General features: G+C 37.1%; 1 protein-coding gene across 1 annotated transcript in view; it reads right to left on the bottom strand.

Moving 5' to 3' along the window:
• LOC138323997 (ubiquitin carboxyl-terminal hydrolase 47-like) overlaps positions 1 to 26525 on the bottom strand; it is a 36243-nt gene that overhangs the window by 7998 nt on the left and 1720 nt on the right. The window contains exons 2-24 of the mRNA XM_069268973.1: positions 23186 to 23392; positions 22910 to 23035; positions 22444 to 22636; positions 21975 to 22071; positions 21708 to 21786; positions 21103 to 21169; positions 20618 to 20757; positions 19733 to 19822; positions 19401 to 19496; positions 19042 to 19139; positions 18573 to 18703; positions 18072 to 18214; positions 17568 to 17699; positions 15471 to 15547; positions 14112 to 14167; positions 13858 to 13970; positions 13342 to 13446; positions 12805 to 13012; positions 12374 to 12489; positions 11837 to 11956; positions 11526 to 11649; positions 10375 to 11172; positions 2777 to 2868 (exon numbers count right to left, since the gene is read on the bottom strand). Of these exons, the coding sequence (XP_069125074.1) occupies positions 2777 to 2868; positions 10375 to 11172; positions 11526 to 11649; positions 11837 to 11956; positions 12374 to 12489; positions 12805 to 13012; positions 13342 to 13446; positions 13858 to 13970; positions 14112 to 14167; positions 15471 to 15547; positions 17568 to 17699; positions 18072 to 18214; positions 18573 to 18703; positions 19042 to 19139; positions 19401 to 19496; positions 19733 to 19822; positions 20618 to 20757; positions 21103 to 21169; positions 21708 to 21786; positions 21975 to 22071; positions 22444 to 22636; positions 22910 to 23035; positions 23186 to 23392 (3408 nt within the window). The remainder of the gene's footprint in view (positions 1 to 2776; positions 2869 to 10374; positions 11173 to 11525; positions 11650 to 11836; positions 11957 to 12373; positions 12490 to 12804; positions 13013 to 13341; positions 13447 to 13857; positions 13971 to 14111; positions 14168 to 15470; positions 15548 to 17567; positions 17700 to 18071; positions 18215 to 18572; positions 18704 to 19041; positions 19140 to 19400; positions 19497 to 19732; positions 19823 to 20617; positions 20758 to 21102; positions 21170 to 21707; positions 21787 to 21974; positions 22072 to 22443; positions 22637 to 22909; positions 23036 to 23185; positions 23393 to 26525) is intronic.

Here is a 26525-nt window from a genome sequence, read left to right on the forward strand (position 1 = left end):
CAATAGAAGAAACAAGCCACATCTCAAGCGGAACTTGGGCGGATCTGTTGGGACTCGTGTTGCATGTGGTGAGTTAAATTTCAAAACATATGCCAGCACACATGCAGTCGCAGACTAACTACATATGTTTGGTGTACTAAGCTAGCGAGCCTATGAAAGTAACATGAAGTGTTTTAGATTATATGATATGTATAAACAGTCCATTGCACTTCAATTTGCTGTTGTTGTTTCAATTAAACAATTTAGAGCAGTATTTTCCTGGTCATAGAGCAGTATTTTCCTGGTCATAGAGCAGTATTTTCCTCGTCAAGCTAGGCAACAGACCACCAATATTGTTCGCTGTATGCATTGAAAATGATCTGAAGATTTTATCTATGTACAGAATAAATTTCAATTTCGTAGTCTTTATATTTCATTGGGCGAAACCTACCTTTAACAAGAGGCCCAGAGGGCCTGTATCGCTCACCTGGTTTGTAATGCCAAGTAATGTTCTGCATACAGGTTCATTGTTTCTTTTCTGAATGAATTTTAATATTAACCTCTAAATCCCCTATTGGGCCCAACCCCTCCTGCCCCCAGGGGGTCAGAGCCAAAATTTATACAAGTTCTGTTCCCCTTCCCCCAAGGATGTTTATGGCCAAATTTGGTCATAATCCAAGTAAAACTCTAGGACAAGTAGTGATTTATAGGATTTATCTCTATTTCCCCTATTGGGCCCCACCCGTCCTGCCCCCAGGTGACCAGAGCCAAAATTTATACAAGTTCTGTTCCCCTTCCAAAATGATGTTTGTGGCCAAATTTGGTTACATTCCATGCAGAACTCTATGACTAGTAGTGATTTAAAGGATTTACCTCTATTTCCTCTATAGGGCCCCACCTCTCCTGCCCCCCGGGTGTCAGAGCCAAAATTTATACAAGTTCTGTTCCCCTTCCCCCAAGGATGTTTGTGGCCAAATTTGGTTACAATCCATGCAGAACTCTATGACTAGTAGCGATTTAAAGGATTCACTTCTATTTCCCCTATTGGGCCCCGCCCCTCCTGCGCCCGGGGGATCAGAGCCAAAATTTATACCAGTTCTGTTCCCCTTCCCCCAAGGATGTTTGTAGCCAAATTTGGTTACAATCCATGAAGAACTCTAGGACAAGTAGCGATTTAAAGGATTTACCTCTATTTCCCCTATTGGGCCCCGCCCCTCCTGCCCCCCCGGGGACCAGAGTTAAAATTTATACAAGTTCTGTTCCCCCTCGCCCAAGGATGCTTGTGGCCAAATTTGGTTACAATTCATGTAGAACTCTATGACAAGTAGCGATTTAAAGGATTTACCTCTATTTCCCCTATTGGGCCCCACCCCTCCTGCCCCCGTAGGGTCAGAGCCAAAATTTATACAGTTTTATTCCCCTTCCCCAAAGGATGTTTGTGGCCAAATTTGGTTACATTCCATTCAGAACTCTATGACTAGTAGCGATTTAAAGGATTTACCTCTATTACCCCTATTGGGCCCCGCCCCTCCTGCCCCCGGGGACCAGAGCCAAAATTTATACAATTTCTGTTCCCCTTCCTACAAGGATGTTTGTGGCCAAATTTGGTTACATTCCATTCAGAACTCTATGACTAGTAGCGATTTAAAGGATTTACCTCTATTTCCCCTATTGGGCCCAGCGCCTCCTGCCCCCGTGGGGTCAGAGCCAAAATTTATACAAGTTCTGTTCCCCCTCCCCCAAGGATGTTTGTGGCCAAATTTGGTTACAAATCATGAAGAACTCTATGACTAGTAGCGATTTAAAGGATTTACCTCTATTTCCCCTATTGGGCCCCGCCCCTCCTGCCCCCGGGGGGTCAGAGCCAAAATTTATAAAAGTTCTGTTCCCCTTCCCAAAAGGATGTTTGTGGCCAAATATGGTTACATTCCATTCAGAACTCTATGACTAGTAGCTATTTAAAGGATTTACCTCTATTACCCCTATTGGGCCCCGCCCCTCCTGCCCCTTGGGGATCAGAGCCAAAATTTATACAAGTTCTGTTCCCCTTCCCCCAAGGATGTTTGTGGCCAAATTTGGTTACAATTCATGTAGAACTCTATGACTAGTAGCGATTTAAAGGATTTACCTCTATTACCCCTATTGGGCCCCACCCCTCCTGCCCCCGTGGGGTCAGAGCCAAAATTTATACAAGTTTTGTTCCCCTTCCCCCAAGGATGTTTGTGGCTAATTTTGGTTACAATCCATGCAGAACTCTAGGACAAGTAGCGATTTAAAGGATTTACCTCTATTTCCCCTATTGGGCCCCGCCCCTCCTGCCCCCGGGGGGTCAGAGCCAAAATTTATACAAGTTCTGTTCCCCCTTCCCCCAAGGATGTTTGTGGCCAAATTTGGTTACAATCCATGCAGAACTCTAGGACAAGTAGCGATTTATAGGATTTACCTCTATTTCCCCTATTGGGCCCCGCCCCTCCTGCCCCCGGGGGGTCAGAGCCAAAATTTATACAAGTTCTGTTCCCCTTCCCCCAAGGATGTTTGTGGCCAAATTTGGTTACAATCCATGCAGAACTCTATGACTAGTAGCGATTGAAAGGAAATGTTGACGGACAGACGGACGCCGACGGACGCCGACGGACGACGGACGACGGACGCCGCGCCATGACATAAGCTCACCGGCCCTTCGGGCCAGGTGAGCTAAAAAGTGAATGAACTACTACAACATTTACTTAGAAATCAGAACCAAGCAAGGAATTTTCCCAATCAGAATGATACCATCAGAACATTTTTTAGGGATTACCTTGAAATTATCTACAGTTGTTTGGACATATGGTTCTAATTCCTTCTTAAAGGCTCCTAGTGTAATTCTCTTATCCACACGCACGGTCAGATCTGAAAAAAAAGAGAAGGAATGTTAAACATCAATTTATAAGTATTCTAGTTAGGCTATTACAGCGCCGTTACAACAAGTGTTCCTATTTACATTCATTCACTCGATAGACACGTTGGCTGGTAGCTGATCTAGTAGGCTGGTAACTGATGCAGTAGATTAGATTTTAGGTGGCATGTAACGAAGGCACTGATTGGGTGAAGCATCGGCAGCCCGACTGATTGCCCCCTGACTGACAAGATCGCCTACAACATTGAGAAGTAGGTGGAGCCAGCGGGTCTTTGATGTTCATACCCGACTCTGTTGTACAATGTGTTTGATCACGTTGTGTACTATTTAATTGTTTACAATGTATACATTCAATCACTCAAGGACGTATCTCACTTATAAATCCTTGAATCACTGTATTAATCAAAGTACTGAAAGTACTGAGAGCTTAAGGCAAGTGAAGAAATTTAATTTGCAGGTATTCAGATGAGTAGACATAAAAAACAAGTGTTAACTACCCAAAAAGCTAAGAAGGCTACCATACAGCAGTTACCTAGGGTAGCTGCCATAGTTCTTATTCTCGCTTTTGAATAATGATAATTCAAATGCTTTCACATTCAATGTAAAAGATTATCAACTTCATGATATTCATGAAAGGGCCACTAGGCTACCTTTCCGAAACAAAAAATTAAAAATCTTTTTATAACAATTATAATATAATAAATTGAAGTTTTGCCTTGTGGCGCAGAAATGGTCAACTAACCCATTGTAATTATGACGACGCCAGGAACATAATACAACCTGCGATATGAAACTTAACCTTTTATTTATTTCAATAAAGTTGTTCATAATGTGAAGAGGGCCTTTTCCTTATGCTTACAAGTTTTCCGTCAAATATACACTATACTGATATACATTTACATGTACTTGGACAAGTTGGTGAAATACATAGTATACAAGCATAACTTTTCAGTTAAAAGCCTAACTTTGTTTCAGCATCTCCCATGTACCGACAGTTTTTACAAGTAGGTCATGGCCATCTAGCGTACAGTACCAGTTAGGCTATATCTAGATGCTCCACGTGCTCCCGGCAATGTTTCTATTCAGTACGTGTAGCGACGCCTTATGTGATTTCTGAGAATAATGTCCAACAACCAGAAAAAACATTCAGACTTCTCTGGGTTTATCTAATGATAATTTGTTTGCAATGATTTCCCCACTGGTACCCCTTACACACATGAAATCTTCAACAACAAGTAACCAATTTTTTGTTGGCCCTGCAGGTAGGGCGTTAGAATTGTACCTGCTGCCCTTATTGCATGATCGTAAAAGGTGACTAAATTTAGGATCTTATCTTTTCTATTCTTCCTAACTTACTTTATCTTTCCCAATGCCTCCATTGGCACCGCCTCACTTTTGGCCTTGAGATGAGCGTTTGCCCCTGTAAGGAAGGCTCTGGGTTCTGTCCCCTGGCCGAGACAGACCAAAGTCTATAAAAGTTGTAGTTTCCGCTACTGCTTAGCGTTCAGCATAAGGGGAGTGGGACAACTGGTTTGCCCGTTGTCAGTATAATGTGACCGGGTGGGGAGTGTTGTTTGGTGTCTTCAGTTGCATGCTTCAGTGATATAGCACTATAAAAAGGGCAACAGTTCCACTATACAAGAAGACACAACATGAATTTACTGCAGTCTCCCAAAACACGCACCTCGCACAACATTCACGCAACACACTGCATACATAGGAGGCCATAGCTGTTAATAGGACGTTAATTAATCAAACAAACAACACACGTAAATCATTTGGGAAAGCCAATCAAAGTGCAGTGATAGGGAAGGCCACGCGCCCTGCGCCATACGCGCATTTGTTGGATAAATGACGCATCAAAAAACATACTTAGACATTTTGATTGATCATCGGTAAGATATTATGGTTTTTGAGACGGACCCCGGTTTCTAAACACGATGACGTAAGATCTTTTTTTATTGGTTCCCCACCCGCTGATTTGTCAAATGTATACAGAGGTTATATGACATGTATTACAAACCACTAATGCATTGAAATATCGAGTTTTGTTTATCGTTTTTTAAGAAAATGTAACTATTTATCGTGTTCTGCCTTCGAGTGTAAGCGTTTTTCATCTAAATAAGCGACTTGTCACGTGACACTCAGCAATGGTATAAGCGGTCCGATGTAAACAAAGATGTCATAACGCAAAATCTGATACTGTTCAGGGAGTTCCCTGCGTTAGAACCTAGATGTAAATCTGATACTGTACTTGCTGGTCGAAATCATCTATGAGAGATAATTTCCATTCTTTTCACTCAACAGCTTGAAAGCGACAGAGACAATTTCTTTAGCATCCCCCCGATGTGGTCGATCACATTCACATAACTTTATCTGAAGAACACCTGAACAACGCAACCATGTGCATTACGCTAGTAATCTTCAACATCCCTTCCGTATTTGGAGACAGAAACAGTAAAATTCGTAAGCGTTCATTTCGTTTTGTTTCTACATTAAATAAATTGGTCTTTGGGTCGGTATATGAACTACATACCACTTATGTTTCTGATTTTGTATTTGACAAACAATGACGCATGAAGTGAACTAGGTAACATGTCTGTGTATTTCTGCTAACATACATATAATCAATGTTTTGTTTTACAACAAGAAAAAAAAAGTTTAATATTACTTCTAATTTTGAAGCAGTTTCTGGTTAAATGATCAGTTAACAAATTCATCTGCTAGCATTTTTTACTTATTTGCTGAATCAACAGTACACTGACTAATGAGTGACTAATAAAACATTGATGATACATGCTGATGTTAATTTTTGTTTTCGCCTCAATGTCCCTAGAAAATGTTGTTTTGGCGCATTGTCTGATCAAATGTCCCATCGAAATTTTATTTCAAGGGGACATAGTCGCATAGTAACAAATCTCCTTCCCTATCACTGAAGTGAACTGTGTTTAATTATGTTTATTCAAAAATACTTGAATAAAATAACATAGCATAACATAACAAAACATTATTTTTATTTTACTCTTTAGTGATACATGTCCATCTGAACGTATGCTTTTTGATATGTTTTTACATACCGTAAATCTGTTCAATTGCAAATTTACTTGAAACCTGCAGTCCGCTAATTATGTCATGTTCATCATTAGATGTTTTGCAACACTACGGTCAATTAGACAGAATTGTAACCCTAGATCTGACGACAAAGTTGTCTAGAGCTTTATATATCTGCCATTGCAGCTAGTTAATATATGCCCGGTATTATTTCACTGCTTCTTGATAATCTCAATTCTTCAACATTTTGAGTCTGCTGTGGATGACTAGCAAATATTGGGTCCTGTTATTTTAGAATTTAACAAAATATGCAATAATTTCAATAAAAAGTTATAGAGTCCTCTAACATAAACTTAAAGAATTTTGTTAAGTTCAAGTCAGTTGTGGAGTCTTGTTTACAAGTAATTTGAGTTAATATATTAGTATCATTTTTAATCTTTTTATTTTTAATTTTTATCAATATTTTAAGCTCATGTTTCCCGTTTTTAAATCAGAGATAATAATTGTCTTAATAAAATCAAGCCTTATTAGTGATTACACTTGTCTCTTAAACTTCATATACACACATGTATATTATGTACACATGTATTGTGTATACATGATTGTGTAACAGGAGAGGAGAAAATGTAGCGGCCAGACCGGGATTCAAACCCGGAACCCTCAGAACACTAGCTGAGTGCTCTACCGACTCAGCTACCTGGTCTCCGATGATTGACCCAGTCCAATCCTGCTACATTCCTCCCTCCTTTCTCAAAGTCTTCACCCTCGAAGACATACGAGAATCTTCCAAATACCACCAACGTGGGTTATTTAGTTGGGCGCCAATTTTGTAACAGGAGAGGAGAAAATGTAGCGGCCAGACCGGGATTCAAATCCGGGACCCTCAGAACACTAGCCGAGTGCTCTACCGACTGAGCTACCTGGTCACCGATGATCAACCCAGTCCAATCCCGCTACAATTGTATCTCTATATTGATTAGCTACTGTTGTAGCAGAGTCAGTCAGAAGGTGATATCTTTTCCTCTACAACAGTAGCTATATATTAATTGATTACATCAATATGCTAATTCATTGTCATGTATGTTACACACTATACAAAATCCTACATACTGTTATGTTTTGTGATGTGACACTCCATTAACACGGTATCAATATGGACAATTTGGCAAATTAAATCTGTTACACCTACTGAATTAAATGCATTAAATTGTATGTCATAAAATTAGAAAATAATGCTAGCAGTTAATTTTTGTCAACTTCGAATTTGAAAAGGAAACTGCTCCAAAATATAAATAATGTTCTTGTTCTTGTAATAAAATAAAACATCTATATCACATACGTTAGCAGAAATACACAGAGACACGTAAGTTCACTTCATGTGTAATTTATTTACTGTAGACAGGTATAAGCAAAACGAAATGAACACTTACGATTTTTGCTGTTTCTGTGTCCAAATACGAATGGAATGTTGTAGGCCTTGATTATTGCCACACGGGTCGTGTTGGGGAAGTACCCGGGTACCCGTCAAAATACACGTAGGAACCATGTGTAGGCTTCCCGGCCGGGCATCCGTCAAAATACTGACGAAACATACTGATACTGAGTGTTAGATGTCTGTGTAAACGTAAAATTCAGTAACAAGAAGTACAAAATAGCACTCTTTTGTTCTATTTTACTCACAAAGGATGACACTTCATCTGCTAACGACATGTTCACAAGCAACATTGTTGCAATTCTTATTTCCCATGATCGGAGAAGTGATCATGAATGGCGCACATGTTTACTTTCACTATCGGTATGCTGTATATGACAACACCAGAGGCTATCCGAATGAAGACTACGTCACTCTTTTGTACTTCCTGTTGCGCATGTGCGGTAAACAACATCTGTCACGGACATTCTGGGCTCTGTCAGCTTGTTACATTATGATTGTATGATGTTACCGATTGATATTAAATTGATATACCAATGCCATTTGCAGTATTGGAGAATAAATCTCTCACATTTCATTATGATTACATTGAAATTTGCTCCATCTGCAGATCGCCCCAAACAACATCGGTAAATTGTACCACTAAGCTAACTCACGAAGTTGATACGTTCACATAGGAATACGTTCACATACTGTAGGAATACAGGTCGAGTATCTAGGTACGGATCGGATACTTCAATTCGGGTACACGAGGACAAAATTTAGTACTCATACCAACCCTACTTATACATACTTAAATCCTGTCAATTCCTTTATTTAGTGTTATCTAAACTAGAAGTTCATCCTATATGCAAATGATTGGCGAGAATTTAGGTCATCGATCGCTATCATTCATGCAAATTATTCTCACTATTTTCCATTAATAGACAATGATATTATAGCTTTGGACACATTTTTGAAACTATAACACTTAAGGAAATACTACAGATTTTGTTCATGCAATCATAATTACACCATGACAGCATATTTGCTTTAGAAAGCGGATTTTTTGGACCTGAGGTGTAGTACTTTTTCACGCTAGGTGGTGTCGTAGTCGAAAAGGCATTTCCAGTATTTCCGGTATCGCAGGCAATGACAATACGCTGTAAGGCTATATAGCCTTAAGCGTAAAAATTCGTTATTGTTTTGTTTCACTTATTAAGCAAATGTTTTGAGGATGTTTTGTTCATAAATTATTGGCCATTTCTCTGGATTTCGGGGAGTATTCATACTGTAGCGTAACGTTATGTATCTAATCTACCAACGTTCCAATGGATCTTTCATCGTGTTTGTTAATGTGTTGGGTTTAGATCTATTGTAACCTTGTAGCTTGTCAGTTTTGCTGTAATAATATTACCAACCACTTATTGAAAATCCTAAATATATGACAGTTTAGGACTCGTCTTATAAATCCCACGTGTGTTTTGACTTTTTGCACACGGCCTGCAGCCAGGACATGTTATGGCAGTTCCCTACGTAATGAGCATCGCTAGATCTATAAGGAGTTTCATATGCAATTTTACAAGAAATATGAAGATTTGTTAAAATATCTAAAATAAAGAAATACTAGTCAAGTGAATGTTGATGCAATTTGAACAATATTTGTTTTGTTTTTAAGTAGATACACACGCATTGTTGATGATACATTGTAGATAGATCGGTTAAGCTAACTAGCCATTCAGTTTCATTAAGCTGGATGAGAAGCCCGAGAGTAGCATCCAGTACCGATACAAGTCAGCGGTAGAGCGGTAGGGGTTTATATACACGTGTCGTTCTCAGTTGGGGTAGCACAGCTGTAAATGTCTTATCAGAATATATTCCGATCAAACACGGTTTTGATACATACCTGGATGTTAGTAGGGGATGTTATTCTAGTTGTAGACGTCGAGTTTGGATGCATTGCCTAAATACTTATAATTTAATTTGATTCATATTTGCGCGACCCTCACAGGTAATGTTCTCGGAGGTTGGCGCATGCGCGGCGGTAGTTTGATTTTAGTCGAGAAATTTGTCAACACTAGATTCAAATGCATCTCTCTGATTAAATACTGGTGACAAAGTTTTAAAAAATCTACGCCTACAGCTGGAATAGCATCCCTACTGACATCCAGGTATGTGTCAAAGACGTGTTTTATCAGAATATATTTTGACAAGACACGATGGTCGGTCGTACATTGTACCCGATTTGGTTTCCCGCACCTTGCGGTAAAGTTATAATTTGTCAGAAGCAGGTGATTTCTTTTTCGACTGACTTTTCCGCTACAACAGTAGCTCTTTCCATACATACATCACTGATTAGCGCTGATTCAGAGTCTATACATGAGGTAATTAAAATGTATTTGTGTAATCTTTTTACATTATCAAGCTTACGATGCCGATCATTTTATGTATATGGTACAGTGCACGTTTCTGATCTTAGTAATCGATGACAGATATTTCGGACTGTTTAGCTCCGCCCCTACATTGAAACGACAGCCAATGAGAGCCGTGCTTACACAGCTTATTGAATGTCGTTGGCAAACTGACTAGATACCATCCAACCTGACTAGCTACCAATCAACGGAACCACCTACTAGACTGGCCGTCACACGTACGCTTGTTGTAACGGCGCTGTAAAAGCTATATCAACATCAGACATCACATTTTTGTTCTTAGTTAACTCTATGACCCCTAAAACTCCTTAATGAACTGTTCTAGTCCTTAATTTAGGAGAGTCTAAATGAGTCTTTAGGGATGAGTAAATCTTAATCAAACACATGTTTTCTTCAATCATTATGTACTTATATTTTATGCTCTATCAAAGAACGGGTGTTATTTTAATCCTGTATCACTTCATATTATTCACACAGTATCTTACCATAAGTCATCCTTTCACACCTCCCATAACATAAAACACCAAAAAGATTATTACCGATAGTTAATGTCTATAATATAGACAGATATATCCAGATGTAAACTTATATATATGACAACTTACTCCTCTGTCTTGACAGAACGTCATCCTCCTGACTAACCACACAGAAGTATCGCCGGATATTTTCCTCGTTGACAACCATTACGTCTGGTGTTTCCTCTGACGGAGTAACATCCAGAGTGTCCCCATCCCAGTTTTCTGTGGCCTCGCACACATCCTCTCCAGCCTCCTTTTTAAAGTCTAAATCACTGATGGTGCGCTCCCCTGGAGACGGAGGTTCCACCTGCTCCGAGTCACTGTTACTATGCTCTACAGCTTCTCGCGCACAGTCAAACTCTGCAACGGAACTAAAGTTTGTGTTGAGACTGAATTCCGCACTAGTATTGGTGTCCTGACTACTATTGCTCTGCCCGTTTACCGGACTACTAGTCCGACCCTCAGACACAGTCGGGCTAAGCCTTGTACTTGGTCCGCTTTCTATACCCTGTCCCATAATAGGACTACACGCTCGGGCTTCGGAGCCTGGTTCTGTTAGACTCAATGTCCGTACCTGACCGGGGATGTGACCACGTACTGGTCGTTCAAACTGCTGGTCTATTTGACAACAGTTGTGGTATATGGAGGGATCACTTTTTGACTGTTTTAAGGAGAGGGATTTCACCCTGAAGTCTACTTCACTGTCACTGCCACGGTCACTGATGCCTTCATCAATTTCTAACGGATCATGGCCTCCCGTGTATTTGGGCGTTAACCCATCTCCTGCTAAGTTCTCTAGACTTTTGGTAGTGTTTCCACAGTTTATGGCTCTCTCCATAAGATGAGAGTGTCTCCGGCTGATCTTTATGAATTCCTCCACATCAGCTACAAATGAAAGATGTAACATTTTTGTAAAATTTATAATTACTACAGACAGATTAACACCTATAAAATTCATAAACCTTACCAGCCTTCAAATCAAGCAGGACAGAGGTTATGTAAACTCTTGTTGACCCAAACAAGGTCATGGCAACTATATTGAACTTCATGTAGACTAACTTAATAATAATAGCTTTATGTAGACTGATAACAACTGTTTGTAGACTGATGGCAATTTTTTTTTTTAATTTTACAAAACATCAAAGCAGAGGTAATTAGGTCCATGAAAAGCAAAGTATTCATATGATTATATTCATATATTATTATATTAGTCTGTGTAAGAATGTTAGGATACCTACCAAGAGAGGGCAAGCTGACATGGATCCGGATGGTATTTTGGTGACGATCCAACAGGTTGTAGAAACGACTGTTGACAAAGTGTTCTGTGCTGGGATCTTCTAATCCAGAGTACTCAAGGTAGACCTGGTAGGCAACAATACAAAGATACAAAGAAAAGTGAAAGATCAGCAATTTTCTCATGATTTTCTTTTTTCGGCATAAATTTTTACGCATAAACTACAGAAATTTTAACTTCAGTTACTAACAAAGCAAAAACTGCAAACATTTATTGAAGGCTCTCCACATTTATGGAAACAATTGTTTGACTGACCTTGTTACTTTTGAAGAATCCTTCTGACTTCAGAGTCTTGTGTGGCATCCACAGATATCGGAGATCGTTGTGGAACCGCTCCAAAACACATCTCATGTTTGTGACCGGTACATCTAGCACCTGAACAGTTACAAAAAAGTATTGTTTTCAAGGAAAGGGCTATTGTGTGAAGTATCTTCCTTTTTTCAAGAGGATAATACTTAATTTTTCTCTCATAGTACGATTTAAAAAAATTATGAAGGCCTGATCTTCAGTGTGATAAAAATGATAATTTATTTAAGTCAGTTAAATCCTATTAACTTGAGATTGTACAACTTGAAAACCCTGTTTAATTCAAGGCCAAATTAATCACTAAGGGTATTAAATAAAAAAAAACATGGTAAAATACTATTTTAACCAAAATTGCTATCATGGTTCCAACTTTATATTAACAACTTTAAAATCCAGATTAATTCATAAATTCATAGAGTGTAAATGTCTGTACTATATTGTGAATAAAAGTGCACTGATCATAAAACATCTAGATCATTAACATACCTCGGACACAATTTCTTTAAATTCAGCCACAGTTTGTGGACTGTAGGCTCGGACATTGATTGGTTCATGGATGATTTCCAAATCCATATCCACTACAAACACCTTCACAGTTACGCCTGTTAGGATTATAATAAGGTAAATTGTCAGACAGTAAAAAAGAGCATCCTGAAATCAACATGATTTGTGCACTTTTAGTAGAATTCTCCTCAGATCTTAGAGATGGAAGAGCTTCTAGAAGCAGAAGAACTACAAACTGATTAATGGCTATTCTTTAAGTTAAATGAGGGTAAATCAGTTAGGTGCAGGAAATGTTCTATACTACTTTTACATTTATACCAATACTTTATTTTCTATGGTTTTTTACCATTACCATAATTAATCATAACATTGAAATGTAGAAATTTGAACCTATCAGCATTAATCTGGCTTACCACCAGGTTTGTATTCATGGAACTGTTGATCAGGTCTCTTGGTCTCCAGAAGGAGATCAAAGTTATAGGTCTGTTTAACGCCCCCCAGGAGTTGGCCTATCGGAACATCCTCTTCGCCTTCAAATGATCGTTCTAATGTGTCCTGGTACTCATCATACTTCACAAGTCGGCAACAGTCCAAGGGCAAAGTGCTCCGTAACTCAAATAACTAAAAGAAACAGTTGAATTTTTTATTTAAACGACTCTGTCACTAGGTGTTGGTTTTTTTAATTCTCAAAAAGGAAAAAAGCTGATCATTGCAAAACTTCTTCACACAATATTTAAGTAATAATTACAAATGAACACTTACTAAAACATTTTACCTGTATGCAGATTCTATTTTCAAATCACATGATTAAGTTGATGGTCCACCTAAATTTTGTTTGAATTTCACAAGTCTAAGAGAAAATGTTGAGCAAATCTACAAGAAATCTGTTTTAGGACAATATTTCCAGCTTTTTTTTTTTAAATATTTTTGTACACATGAAATAAACTTACATTGTACACCATCTCTGTAGCTTCTGCTAATGTCTTGTCTTTGTGAACTTCAAGTCTCTGTTCTTGTTTCTTCCTCAATATTGGATGATAGCAGAACGTTTTTATCTAGAGAAAAAAAACCCAGTCAATATTCAAGAAACATGACAAGAAAATTTCTCTTTCCTCTTAACTATCAAATGAAAAAGCTGAACTTTTAATCTTCAAAATATACTTGGCTGACTCATTCATGTTATTCCATAACATGCTAAAAATATCAGTAAAAAATAAGCCAAATGTTGACATTAATTACAAAACTACAGTTTTCTATGAAATATGCTGTGACAGTAGTAAGCCAAATGTTGACATTAATTACAAAACTACAGTTTTCTATGAAATATGCTGTGACAGCAGTAAGCCAAATGTTGACATTAGTTAAAAAACTACAGTTTTCTATGAAATATGCTGTGACAGCAGTAAGCAAAATGTTGACATTAATTACAAAACTACAGTGAAATATGCTGTGACAGCAGTAAGTACTTTGCAGGTAGATTTATCCAGTTCTTTTTGGCGTTGTTCTGCCTCATCTTTATCTTTCAATCTCTGAAGTTGTTGTCTTATATGATCTGGGAAATTATCAGGTTGTACAAAATCTGAAAAACAAAATATTCAAAATTCTATGAACAGATAGAAATGATGTGTGAATTAAAGGCGATATAAATCAATATTTATGGAAACTATGAAATCATCATCTGAAAAAATTTTGTATTTCAAAAAGACCATTACGTCCTTACCAGCATTTCTCTGTTTATCCACTTGGCGATACATCAGCATATAAGCATTTGTAGAACTGAAACAGGAAAATAGCTATTTAGTACTTAAATACACATAATACATTTTGTTTGGCAGTTCCTTTTTTCTCTGGTCATCCTTTTTCACTACGTCATAATATCAAGTAAACAAGCGTGTGCAGCACCCAATATTATAGAAAAGTACAATTTTACCGCAACCTTAACAAAACATTTAATACTTCCAATACTTAAAAGTTAACATATGTCAGATTATCCAAGAAAAATATTAAAGAAAAGCTCAAGACATGTTTGAATTACATTATGATATATACAGTAAAACCCTGTTATATTGCCACCCGTTAAATCGCCAAACCCGCTTATCGCCATGAATTTATTCAGAACGGATTTCCCTCCATACAAATACACCCGTTATACCGCCAAACCCGCCTACCGCCATCCGCCATCACATTCGTGGAACAAATGATTAAAATAACACTATAATGACCTCATTAATATCGCCAAATTGTGTTAATAGGGACACATGTTTTCGTAAGGTGCTCGACTGTTTACAAACTGGTGATCAGCTACACACACTATGGCTGCATGTACGACCGTGTGTATACAGTGAAATCAATTAACAATATAGGTACACCTTTGTTATTGTTTTACAGGTAGGTGTCACAAGTTATGGTGAATAAAACTCACTTCTGTACATGTGTTTTACGTAATATTAACGTTAGTTGTTTTTTGTAGTTGTTTAAAAGGAACCCACAAGTCTGTTTCTCAATATCGCCATTCGTTTATATTGGACCATAAAATGCAACTAGTAATTTCAAGAGCAATACATTGTATGAATATAACGTACGTACAGAAGAATCTGCCGTTTACTAGTAAGATCAAATCGTCTAAGTGCCGTTTATTACCAGAGTGCCTGTTTTGATATTTGCAGACATGTGCACGGAAGTGAGGTCTCAACGGCACTGCGCTTGTTCAGAACTTCTATTCTTTGTTTTCAGGCGGGATTTCCCGGGATAAAAATATCATGTAACCGAGAAAATCCCAGCTAGCAGGCAATTACGGCACGATACTTGGTAACACAAACGAGTTCGGTTTTCGTATTTTACACACAAAAAGCTGACATATTTATTGAAAGACTACTATCGAAATTTACTTTAATTTTGTAACTATTCGTATTACAGTACATAATAGTATGAAGTGGCCGTTCAGTGCAGACTGACTAGAAAGGGCACCGGAGGAAGTAAGATTTCAACGACAAATCCGATATACCGTCAAACTTGATATATCACCAAAATCTAGGAAAACAGAAGGTGGCGATATAACGGGGTTTTACTGTAGTATTACCTGCTGTATGTTGCCGAGTAATAGCCTCGTGACACAGAAGCACCTCCGTATATCTTTGTGATTTCATCGTATCCAATCTGAAAGCAGTTCAGAACATACATCACAATCTTATCATTCATTTGTCTCAATATTGTTTCCTCTATCTAAGTAAGAAATTTGTGAACAAAAGTTGAAGAAAGTGATAATATCATCAGTAAAGATGTCTACTCATATCTCAAAGCCTCAGCCAGATAGCTCTAATTACCTCATCAAGCTACTGTATCTGTATGCCAAAACCTCAGCCAGATAGCTCTAATTACCTCATCAAGCTACTGTATCTGTATGCCAAAGCCTCAGCCAGATAGCTCTAATTACCTCATCAAGCTACTGTATCTGTATGCCAAAGCCTCAGCCAGATAGCTCTAATTACCTCATCAAGCTACTGTATCTGTATGCCAAAGCCTCAGCCAGATAGCTCTAATTACCTCATCAAGCTACTGTATCTGTATGCCAAAGCCTCAGCCAGATAGCTCTAATTACCTCATCAAGCTACTGTATCTGTATGCCAAAGCCTCAGCCAGATAGCTCTAATTACCTCATCAAGCTACTGTATCTGTATGCCAAAACCTCAGCCAGATAGCTCTAATTACCTCATCAAGATACTGTATCTGTATCTGATGCCAAAGCCTCAGCCAGATAGCTCTAATTACCTCATCAAGCTACTGTATCTGTATGCCAAAGCCTCAGCCAGATAGCTCTAATTACCTCATCAAGCTACTGTATCTGTATGCCAAAGCCTCAGCCAGATAGCTCTAATTACCTCATCAAGCTACTGTATCTGTATGCCAAAGCCTCAGCCAGATAGCTCTAATTACCTCATCAAGCTACTGTATCTGTATGCCAAAGCCTCAGCCAGATAGCTCTAATTACCTCATCAAGCCATTGTATCTGTATGCCAAAGCCTTAGCCAGATAGCTCTAATTACCTCATCAAGCTACTGTATCTGTATGCCAAAACCTTAGCCAGATAGCTCTAATTACCTCATCAAGCTACTGTATCTGTATGCCAAAACCTCAGCAGATAGCTCTATACCTCATCAAGCTACTGTATCTGTATGCCAAACCTCAGCCAGATAGCTCTAATTACCTCATCAAGCTACTGTATCTGTATGCCAAAACCTCAGCCAGATAGCTCTAATTACCTCATCAAGCTACTGTATCTGTATGCCAAAACCTCAGCCAGATAGCCTAATTACCTCATCAAGCTACTGTATCTGTATGCCAAAACCTCAGCCAGATAGCTCTAATTACCTCATCAAGCTACTGTATCTGTATGCCAAAACCTCAGCCAGATAGCTCTAATTACCTCATCAAGCTACTGTATCTGTATGCCAAACCTCAGCCAGATGCTCTAATTACCTCATCAAGCTACTGTATCTGTATGCCAAAGCCTCAGCCAGATAGCTCTAATTACCTCATCAAGCTACTGTATCTGTATGCCAAAGCCTCAGCCAGATAGCTCTAATTACCTCATCAAGCTACTGTATCTGTATGCCAAAGCCTCAGCCAGATAGCTCTAATTACCTCATCAAGCTACTGTATCTGTATGCCAAAACCTAGCCAGATGCTCTAATTACCTCATCAAGCTACTGTATCTGTATGCCAAACCTCAGCCAGATAGCTCTAATTACCTCATCAAGCTACTGTATCTGTATGCCAAAGCCTCAGCCAGATAGCTCTAATTACCTCATCAAGCTACTGTATCTGTATGCCAAAACCTCAGTCAGATAGCTCTAATTACCTCATCAAGCTACTGTATCTGTATGCCAAAGCCTCAGCCAGATAGCTCTAATTACCTCATCAAGCTACTGTATCTGTATGCCAAAGCCTCAGCCAGATAGCTCTAATTACCTCATCAAGCTACTGTATCTGTATGCCAAAACCTCAGCCAGATAGCTCTAATTACCTCATCAAGCTACTGTATCTGTATGCCAAAACCTCAGCCAGATAGCTCTAATTACCTCATCAAGCTACTGTATCTGTATACAGTAAACTTTCTGTATATCAAAATTTCATCACTTTAAATAGAATGTTATATTACAGTTAAGACTATACTAACCTTTGATACATGTTGATCATTAAAGCTGTACCACTGTCCATCTACAAACGACTTAATGTAGGCGTAGTAGTGTCCACCTGCGGCACTGCCCGAGTGGATCATAATGGAGAACAGCTCGTACAAATACGGACCCTTCAGACATAAACAGACATGCACTAAGCATTTAGAATCTACAGCTACATGTAAGTTAATTTTCAACTAACAACCTTCTACAATTGTTTTTTAAAAAAAATTCCAGAAACTACATTGTTCATTGAAAACAGGAATATAACAATGATCTCAAAAAGAAATATTTTGTTTCCATTCAAATGATAATCATCTAGAAACAGGGCACTCTTACTCCTTCGTAACATCGGGAGTCAATTTTGCTTTTACTTTCCAGGTGTGCATGTACAAATCTGTATTTTATATTCAGTGGCTCTTACTTAAATCATTTTGAATTTGAAATAATGTTACAGGTTGTGATGTACGTATTTGTTGAACTAATCACTCATTCTGTCATACCGTGCACTCTGACTCCTTGGCGTTTTTAGTGTTGGCTGCAGCTTCACTTGACAGACCCTGCTGTTCTTCAGAAGGTAAAGGAACCGCTCCTACCTCACCCTCAGCTCCGACATCAATTCCTGTGAACACGCCGCAAGTGCTGGCTGAATTGTATAACCATTTCTATCCATAACAATGGGCAGAAAGAATCAATCTGTTATTTCATCATCCCTTTTACTTCAAATATGTTTGGTACATAGTAACATGGCTTTCCATATCTACTGCATCTGCCATAAACTCTGATGTTTTCCTCATACTGACTTTACCATCAAATATTTCATACACTCACATGCAGAGTTGCAGAGCAGTAACAGCTTTGTGGTAACACATGGACACAGATAACTTTCTTCATATTGACAATTTCATTATATTGACCATTTTTGCAAGTTTTCGTCATTTGTAAAAGTGATGAAATTTAGTACCGTACAGAAATAAGTTATCAATAATGTGTAAAACACCAACCTTCATCACTGCTGTCCTCCAGTGGGCCCTCGGAAACCTTCCCTCCAGCCGCTGTCGGCAGTATGTCCTCGTCACCCGTATCTCCGTCATCTACCATGTGGTTTAAATTCAACACCTCCTGGAACGTCATTCTACAACCAGAAGAAATCAACTTACACAATACCAAACACTTGTTAAATATGAAGCTTTTCTCTTTAAAGGCTTGATGCTACAGAGATTGTATGCTAATGGAATCACTGAGGCTTGATGTTATAAGATCAATGTTTGACAACAAAATCCTCTACTTCCTTATATTTCATGCTCTATGATATATATTTAAATGTATCGCCAACTGATGTTTTGAGAAATACTTTAATTTGACCAATCCCTATAATATCATTTGGTTTTTTCCACTTCTGATTGAAGCTATCTGGCTCATTCATTAGCTTTTCAGAATTTTTATGCATGAATGACATTGCGTAGTTAATACCTGTCATTGAGTTTTATCCTATGCATTGTTGTGTAGTCAAAGTCGAAACGCTTCAACTGCAGTGTAAGGAGGTATGGAAAGGATATGAACTTGAGACCCTGTGGAAAGAAATAACCCCATGAAACTTAACATTTCAAACAACCATCACACCAAAAATGCATACATTTCTCTATTTATTTTTTCAAATACATTTTTTGATTTTTTTTTTTTTTTTGTGTATTTCTTATTATTTTTCATAATTCATATAAAATTAGTGATATTCATAAATATAATATGTATATGATATATCTATTCTGCAATTCTTGTGTAATATGAAAGCATTTTCTTTCAATGTTGAAACGATGATTAAGAGAGCTCACCTTATGAGCATTACATTTCTTGTTACACTTTTCACAAAAGTACTGGTTACTTCCATCTAAGGTTTCTGGCTGGACAAACGCATTTAATGCTTCTTCCTGCAAATGAAAATTATTTTCCTTTTTGAAAAAAGCATATCCAGTCCTGAAGGTAAATTAGCAAACAGCAAGGTAAATTCTCCATTTTGATGCTACTTTATGTTCAAGAATAGATTCTACCTTCATACTGGAGTTAGAAAGCATGTTAACTTTAGATGCAATTTGTTTTTACTGTCCCTATACCGTATTTGACACAATAAGCACCTATGTCCCTATAACACTGCTGACATACTCACCACACTACTGTAGGCAGTAGTAGCACCGAATGGCCTTATGACAAGAGGAATGTCCAGATAGGAATCCACTCTGGCACTCTCGTTACTACACTGAAACCAAAGGCAGATTCACATCACAATCAACAGCCAAATTAACATGTGTGAAAATTCAGTTTCATTTGGTAGGATATCCCTCATGTTATATTACGGTTTTATGACTTTGTGAAAGTCAATGAAATGAACACAATAAAATCCAATCATTTATCATCACAGAAATACTATGTACTTTTATCCTTTGCACACTCTACGTTATGATTTTATGGTTGGGGCACTCAATCGTAATATTCCCTTTTTTATATTGGCACCAGACTCAATAACTGTCAAAATGTGGTTTGAGAATCCTGGGTTGAGATTAAAGAGAATAAAACTACGAGTAGTGTAAAGCAGGTTGATAAGATATCTGCTGTTAATTTCAGTCTCTGTCACTCAGCTGGTGGAGTAGGTTTTTTTTTTGCTCATTTAGTAAAACTTAGTTTTATCACATCAGAAACCACAAAATAATTCTTTGCTGAAGCTCTCAACATCAATGTGTATTTTCCATGTTCTTCTACACCTTTGTAGTAACTTACATTCATAAATTAGTCAGCTAGAAGGTTAGAATTTTAAATATTTACTATTTATTTCTCCAGTTAGATAAATGTTAGACACATGTATTTGAAATGCAATGGCACTGTATGGTTATATAGCATGAGTCTGAATACAAAGTGTTGATGAGACATGTGACATTGTAGATTTGCTAAATTTATTCAAGATGAGTCAGACATTTAACAGGAGGACAGTATTGCCTTCCTATCAGAACATCATTATATCTCTCTGTGAATTGAAAATAAGCAATAAATTTAATACCTCTAAGCACTTGACGTAATCCTTCATCTTTCCCTGATAAAGCTGGTTGATAAGGTTAGCTTGCTTTGTGTTCCTCCACTTGAGTTCTAAAGCGTCAAACATCACCCTGCAGAGTTCCTGCACGTCATGTTGTTGCCAAACTGTGAAAAAACATTTCCTCACTTTAATAGACAAATGTACAGTTCGGAATCTTTAGAAGCAAATTTCCCAATTAAACAATATGAACAAGATATACATACAAACTTGTTTTCGCATCAAATTAACTATTTGAAATGAAGACCTAGTGTAAAAGGCAAGCTAGTCCTCTTATCAAAATTCACTTTTAAGTTGGTGAAAAAAACAAAACTTTTTTAAGTTATTGAAAAAATAACTTAAGTTTATCTTCCGCTGCAAGTTATCCCATAAAGCTATTGTTTTAGCTGGGTTACTTTTATACATCATTTCGATATTACCCTCCTCAAAAAAAACACACAAAAAATGCTTACCTTCACTGCTATCCCAACCAAAACTTTTGGTTAAATCTGTTGTTTCAGCAGCTCTCTTCTGACTAGTCTGCAAAGACAACAACATACTGTCAATATTTCAATACCTGACTTCAATATACACATTCTAGCTCGATTGAAGTTCCATTAATTAGGAATTTAAAGCTAGTGGCTAGTACTAAAAGCACCCCTACCCACTTTTCAAGGCTTCTAGTTCTCTTCCCTGTAATTTGAATATTTCTTAAATGCTGACTGAATATATTAATACAGTATTAATGTCTTGTTCCTTTTTCCAAATTGATTTATGGTTGACCTTGTGCAATAATTTTGTGAAATGTTTTAATTTCGTCTTATTATCAGTATTAAAGCGACCCCCGAAATTTCTGAATTTATTATGCACCATAGTGCATATTTGGTCCAATAATCTATGTCTCCTCCATTCAAACGAGAGACACAATGAAATAAACATATGCACCGCCAATTTTTCTTATTGTAATTTGTTTAAAAAAGTAAAGAATATATATATAACATTTACTAATTATTAACAGGCAGTATGCGTCATATTAAAAACGAGTAGCTGTATTGATTATATGAAATATAACACTTACTTGTAATTGAAGAAATAATCTTTGAAGCTGGTATGGAATATTCTTTTCTGATTCTTCATGAGCTCCGTCGAATTCCCACCTAAACATACCAGAATACTTTTGTCAAAATGAATACCACATTTTACAAAATTAATCAATTTTACCATACCGTACACATTTGGTTTGATTATGGGATGTTATTGCAGAATCTGAGAGAGCCGAGATACATAGAATTGTAAAAAGATTGTTACAATCACGAATGAATCAAATATGATAATGATATGATACCTGTATAATGCATTCCTGAATTCTGGAGTCATGTACAGTGTCTGTAAGAGACTGTTGAGGTAGCAGGTCATTGCTTGGTTTACAAGTCCCACATAGCCTGTAATAATAATCACATTCAATGACAGATTATGGAGGATAATCATGTGAAATCATTAGATTGTCTTTGTGCTAATTACTAATGCTCCATCATGTAAGACAATGGCAAGCTAATACGTGAGCTTCTCTTAGTTTTTAGCTACAAAGGTTAAGAGCACAAAAACAAAGATGATGCATTATGCAAATTCTATTCATAACATTCATAACAAAGAGCTTATACTTAGAAATATTTCACTTTTTTCATTTTTCTGTAGATTTCCTACTTCTGTAAATACTAGCAAATATCTGAAAGAAAATATCCTACACATTTTTTGATAAAATATTTGAGAAAAATATAACAGAGCTACAAAATGATATTGGTTTGTGATATTACCTGTGTCAGACTTCATGAGTGCAGCAGAGTAGCTGTAGGAGTTATCTGAATAGGTAGAAAATGTATAGACATCACCGGAACTGGTTCCACTGGCTCCGCCACTATAGTAGCCAGAGGAGGAGGCAACCACATCCGAGGAACCTGCTGCCATCTCCGACTCGGTCTCTGTGGCACATGTGGCAACACACTGTTGCTGTTAGACAGAGGACATTAATTTATTAACTCTTGTTATCACTGTTCAAACCTTTCGTAATGCAGAATTATGCAATTGTTTTTTTTCAAACTTTGTGCCATTTCAACTTCAGAAAATGATGTACATTGTTATTTTCTCAAATAAACAAAAGCAGTAGCACTAGTCTGCAAAATGTATATATGTTATGCTAAAAAATGCTATTACACTAAATTATCAAGTTATAGGAATTTAACGATTTGAGAGTTATAAAATGATGACAATAACAACACCTACCGGAGGCGCAGTTTCCATTTTTTGTGCAGTACATCCTTCTCTCTCATTGATGGTGAAGTCATGGCGTTTAACTCCTGCCACACACACATCAGCCACAGATCTGTTCAGGTACTGCTCCAGTGGTATCTACAACACAAAGTCAACATCAAACAAAGGCACTAGGGTATTCTTTTGTGCTTGACTTTTATTTCTACCGGATATAATTGTAGACTTAAGTTATGATTACGGTATAAAATATATCCATTTGAACCATTACAATGATAAATCAATACCCACCTCCTCTATTTCTGATCCAACTTGTTTTTCATAGTGAACCGAGATTGTCTCTGATAAATAGGAGAATTTTTCTGCTAGATCTGAAATGAGTCTTGCTACAGAGGTTGAAGCTGGCAGGTTGAGTGTGTGCTTGATACCTGCACAGTTCACATCGACCATGTCTCGGACAACACAAAGGATCTTTTGCTCGTCTGCCACGCAAACATTCTGGTCAAACATCAAACACAAATGTCAATGAATATTTTCAAGATAAATCATCTGATGAAAATGGTATGGAACTTAATGAAAAATATAAGCCATAAATATAAGGATTTGATTGAACTGTTATCAAAGATTTAAACTAGAAATATGTCTGTTAGACATTAAGTGCTCGCTAAGTACTTCCTAACCTTAAAGATGCTCCACCGCCGACAGAGGATAAATGATATTCGTCATTTGAACAATAATTGGTGTTTAATCATGTATATGATAGTCTAATTAAAACAAAAAATAATATAAAATAATTTATTTTGCCTTTGGTACATGCGCAATCAGTACTTCATTCCATATAGGATATATAGTGACACTCAATTTTTTCGGGATGCAATTAATTATTTTTCATATTTTTAACTTGAAGTAAAATTAGAAGCTCAAACTTTTAAATGGTGGTAATGGTGTAAAGTGAGTAACTTTTGTAACTGAAGAAAAATACTAAATCATCTGCTTCTGTTTTTAATAGTGAAAAAATACCATTTGTCAGCGGCGGAGCATCTTTAATTTCCGCTATATATCATCCTCTGCAACAGGTGTACCTAGCAGTTTCGCTCATTATCCTTGGGACTATTGCAAGGAGATGGTTTACGCCCTTGGTGCATTGTAATAAATATCTTCCTTTACTTCATCAGAACTTTAACGTAGACCGTCCCTTCTGTGACGTCATACGTTTGTTACGTCGCTATCCGAATCCCGGCAAACGTATTTTATTTCTCCGTACCCATCTATTACAACTCGCTTCTGAAATCGGCATTCGAGCAAGTATTTCGTCTAGAACCTTTTCGAGTGTTTACTTGAAGTGTATCAATATAAAGGTGTGCCAATCGGTAAAAACTAACAAGGGTAGATGAATAACATAAAACGTTGAAAAGTGCTACAGATTCGCCTATTTTTTAACATTTTCAGACCAAAATTTAAGGGGCTGTAGGAAGCAAATCGGTCATAATTTGAAAAATAATGCGGTGAGGTATACTTTTTATTGGCTTATCGTATTGCAAATAAGCCAGTCTTCATGGAAATTCTAAAAAATCGATTTTTCTTGAGATCATTTTTTCAGAAAAAAAGAAAACATTACTATTTTTATGCAATTTTTCACTAAAATTGGGTCCGGACTTAATTTTAAAATAACGATATTTCGTTTTATTGTGGAAAACCCAGCTTATTGGATATAGTAATGAATTCTATATCACCTACTGAAGGTATGAACATGTTACAGGTATATTATTTATATGTTAAGGGATGCTACAGGGAGGAAATATCATTTATTTAAAAATCCTTAAAATCCGGATTATTAAGTCATTTGTACATATCTTTAAGCTACCCTGGAAGAAAAATTAACCCGGTGACATATGATTTTTATGCGGTTTTTGTGATCAGAGTATACCTAAAATCAAAATATCAAAAAATGAACGAAATCCATGAGAGGAAACTAGAAGGGACGGTCTACCTTAATGTGAAATTACTTTGAGGTTCTTTGTTATATAAAAGTGTGTTTATTAATCATATTGATATTGATACAATAAACTTGTTTTGTTGTTCAAAATAGTCGTCCACTAGAACATCGCCCAGTCTCTGTGCACGTGGTGACTTACCTGTGCCCTGCTTGAACGCATTTCTGGGGTATATTAGATCTAGAGCTCAGACACTTAGATTGATATTTTATAATGTGTGTTTTTTTTTATTCTGTTTCTCTCATGCAAAGCTGTGTAATTTTATAATTATTAATTAGAACTGCAGCAAATGCGGTCTATGGTCACAGGGTTTAGTAAGCGATAGCTATATAGTACAATGTACACTTAGGACGATGTGAAATAAGTTAAATATGTGGCCGGTACTAAAAACTATCTGTTTCATTATTTTCTTTTATTGACTGTATAAACCTGAATTGCATTTTGTTGTTTCGGAAGTATCCAATGTGTATCAAATGCTTAGAATATTGTGACCCATGCAAGAGTTTGTATGATACGCGCTTGAAGTTTACACAAAACAAATGCGTTTAGCACTGTGAAATGTCACTGTTGTTAATTTATAGTAGATTATCGCTGACAAGTATATCTTAATATATGTTTTTGAAAGTTTGGTGTCAATAAATCATGGTGAAATCAAATGAACGCTATAAGACACTGACTTCCGGTAACGCATGCGCAGTTGGAATCTGTGCATAGTGGATATACACAGACTCTACATCCGACAAGGAAAATAATAGTATGAGTACACTTGCACTAAAAACATTAATCAAGGCTAAGCTCTTGTACTAAATGTACCATTGACAAATATACATTGTATGTATTAATAAAATCTTAAGAAAAGTGCCTTCAAGATTTTTTGGAAAAAAAAAAACACCTAAAATTTCATAATGATAAAATGATCAGATTACACTCAGGTGTAAGAATTACTTCCCCTTAGCAATAAACTTGTAACCCAATAATTTCATGTTTCAGCTAATCAGAATTTAGACACAAGCTTAAGGGTTTCATTATCTTTCAGGAGATCGAGCTGTGTGGTACCATTGCAATTTCAAAGGGGGGGGTTCTGTAATATATGTATGCTAACTAATACAATTTAGCCCAAATCAGGCGCTACCACAGCCAGGTATAACCAGCAACAAGTACTATTTATACCATCACCTGATATTGAAACCCCTGTACACACAACTTGTAAATGGTAACTTTGCTTTCTAGGAGATGTTAAGGGTCATAATACTTAACTATCAACAAAAAGTCAAGTTAGATTTGACCCTGATATTGTTAGTATTTGTAGATGTCGTTGAAATTAATTTATATCAATGAATATTTATAATGAATCAATGATTTATTAATAACTTTGGTACAGCAGTTGATGAAAGTCGATACTTGTAAACATGGCTTCATTTTTAACTGGTCGCCATAGAGGTTACGTTTATTGCCAAACAGAAGCCGCAAAGTTCATGTCACCTGTTCTCGGAAGAGTTTGGACGGACATTGCATAGATACGGTGTCATCTAACTTTGGTTTGTTTGACTAAACGAGACCCACCTAGCAATGTTCAATATTATTTGATTTTTTTTTATCAAAAGTTTCCCTATCATTATCGCTCACCTTGTCTTTGA

This window comes from Argopecten irradians, chromosome 1 (assembly GCF_041381155.1).
Source record: "Argopecten irradians isolate NY chromosome 1, Ai_NY, whole genome shotgun sequence".
Taxonomy (NCBI): Eukaryota; Metazoa; Mollusca; class Bivalvia; order Pectinida; family Pectinidae; genus Argopecten; species Argopecten irradians.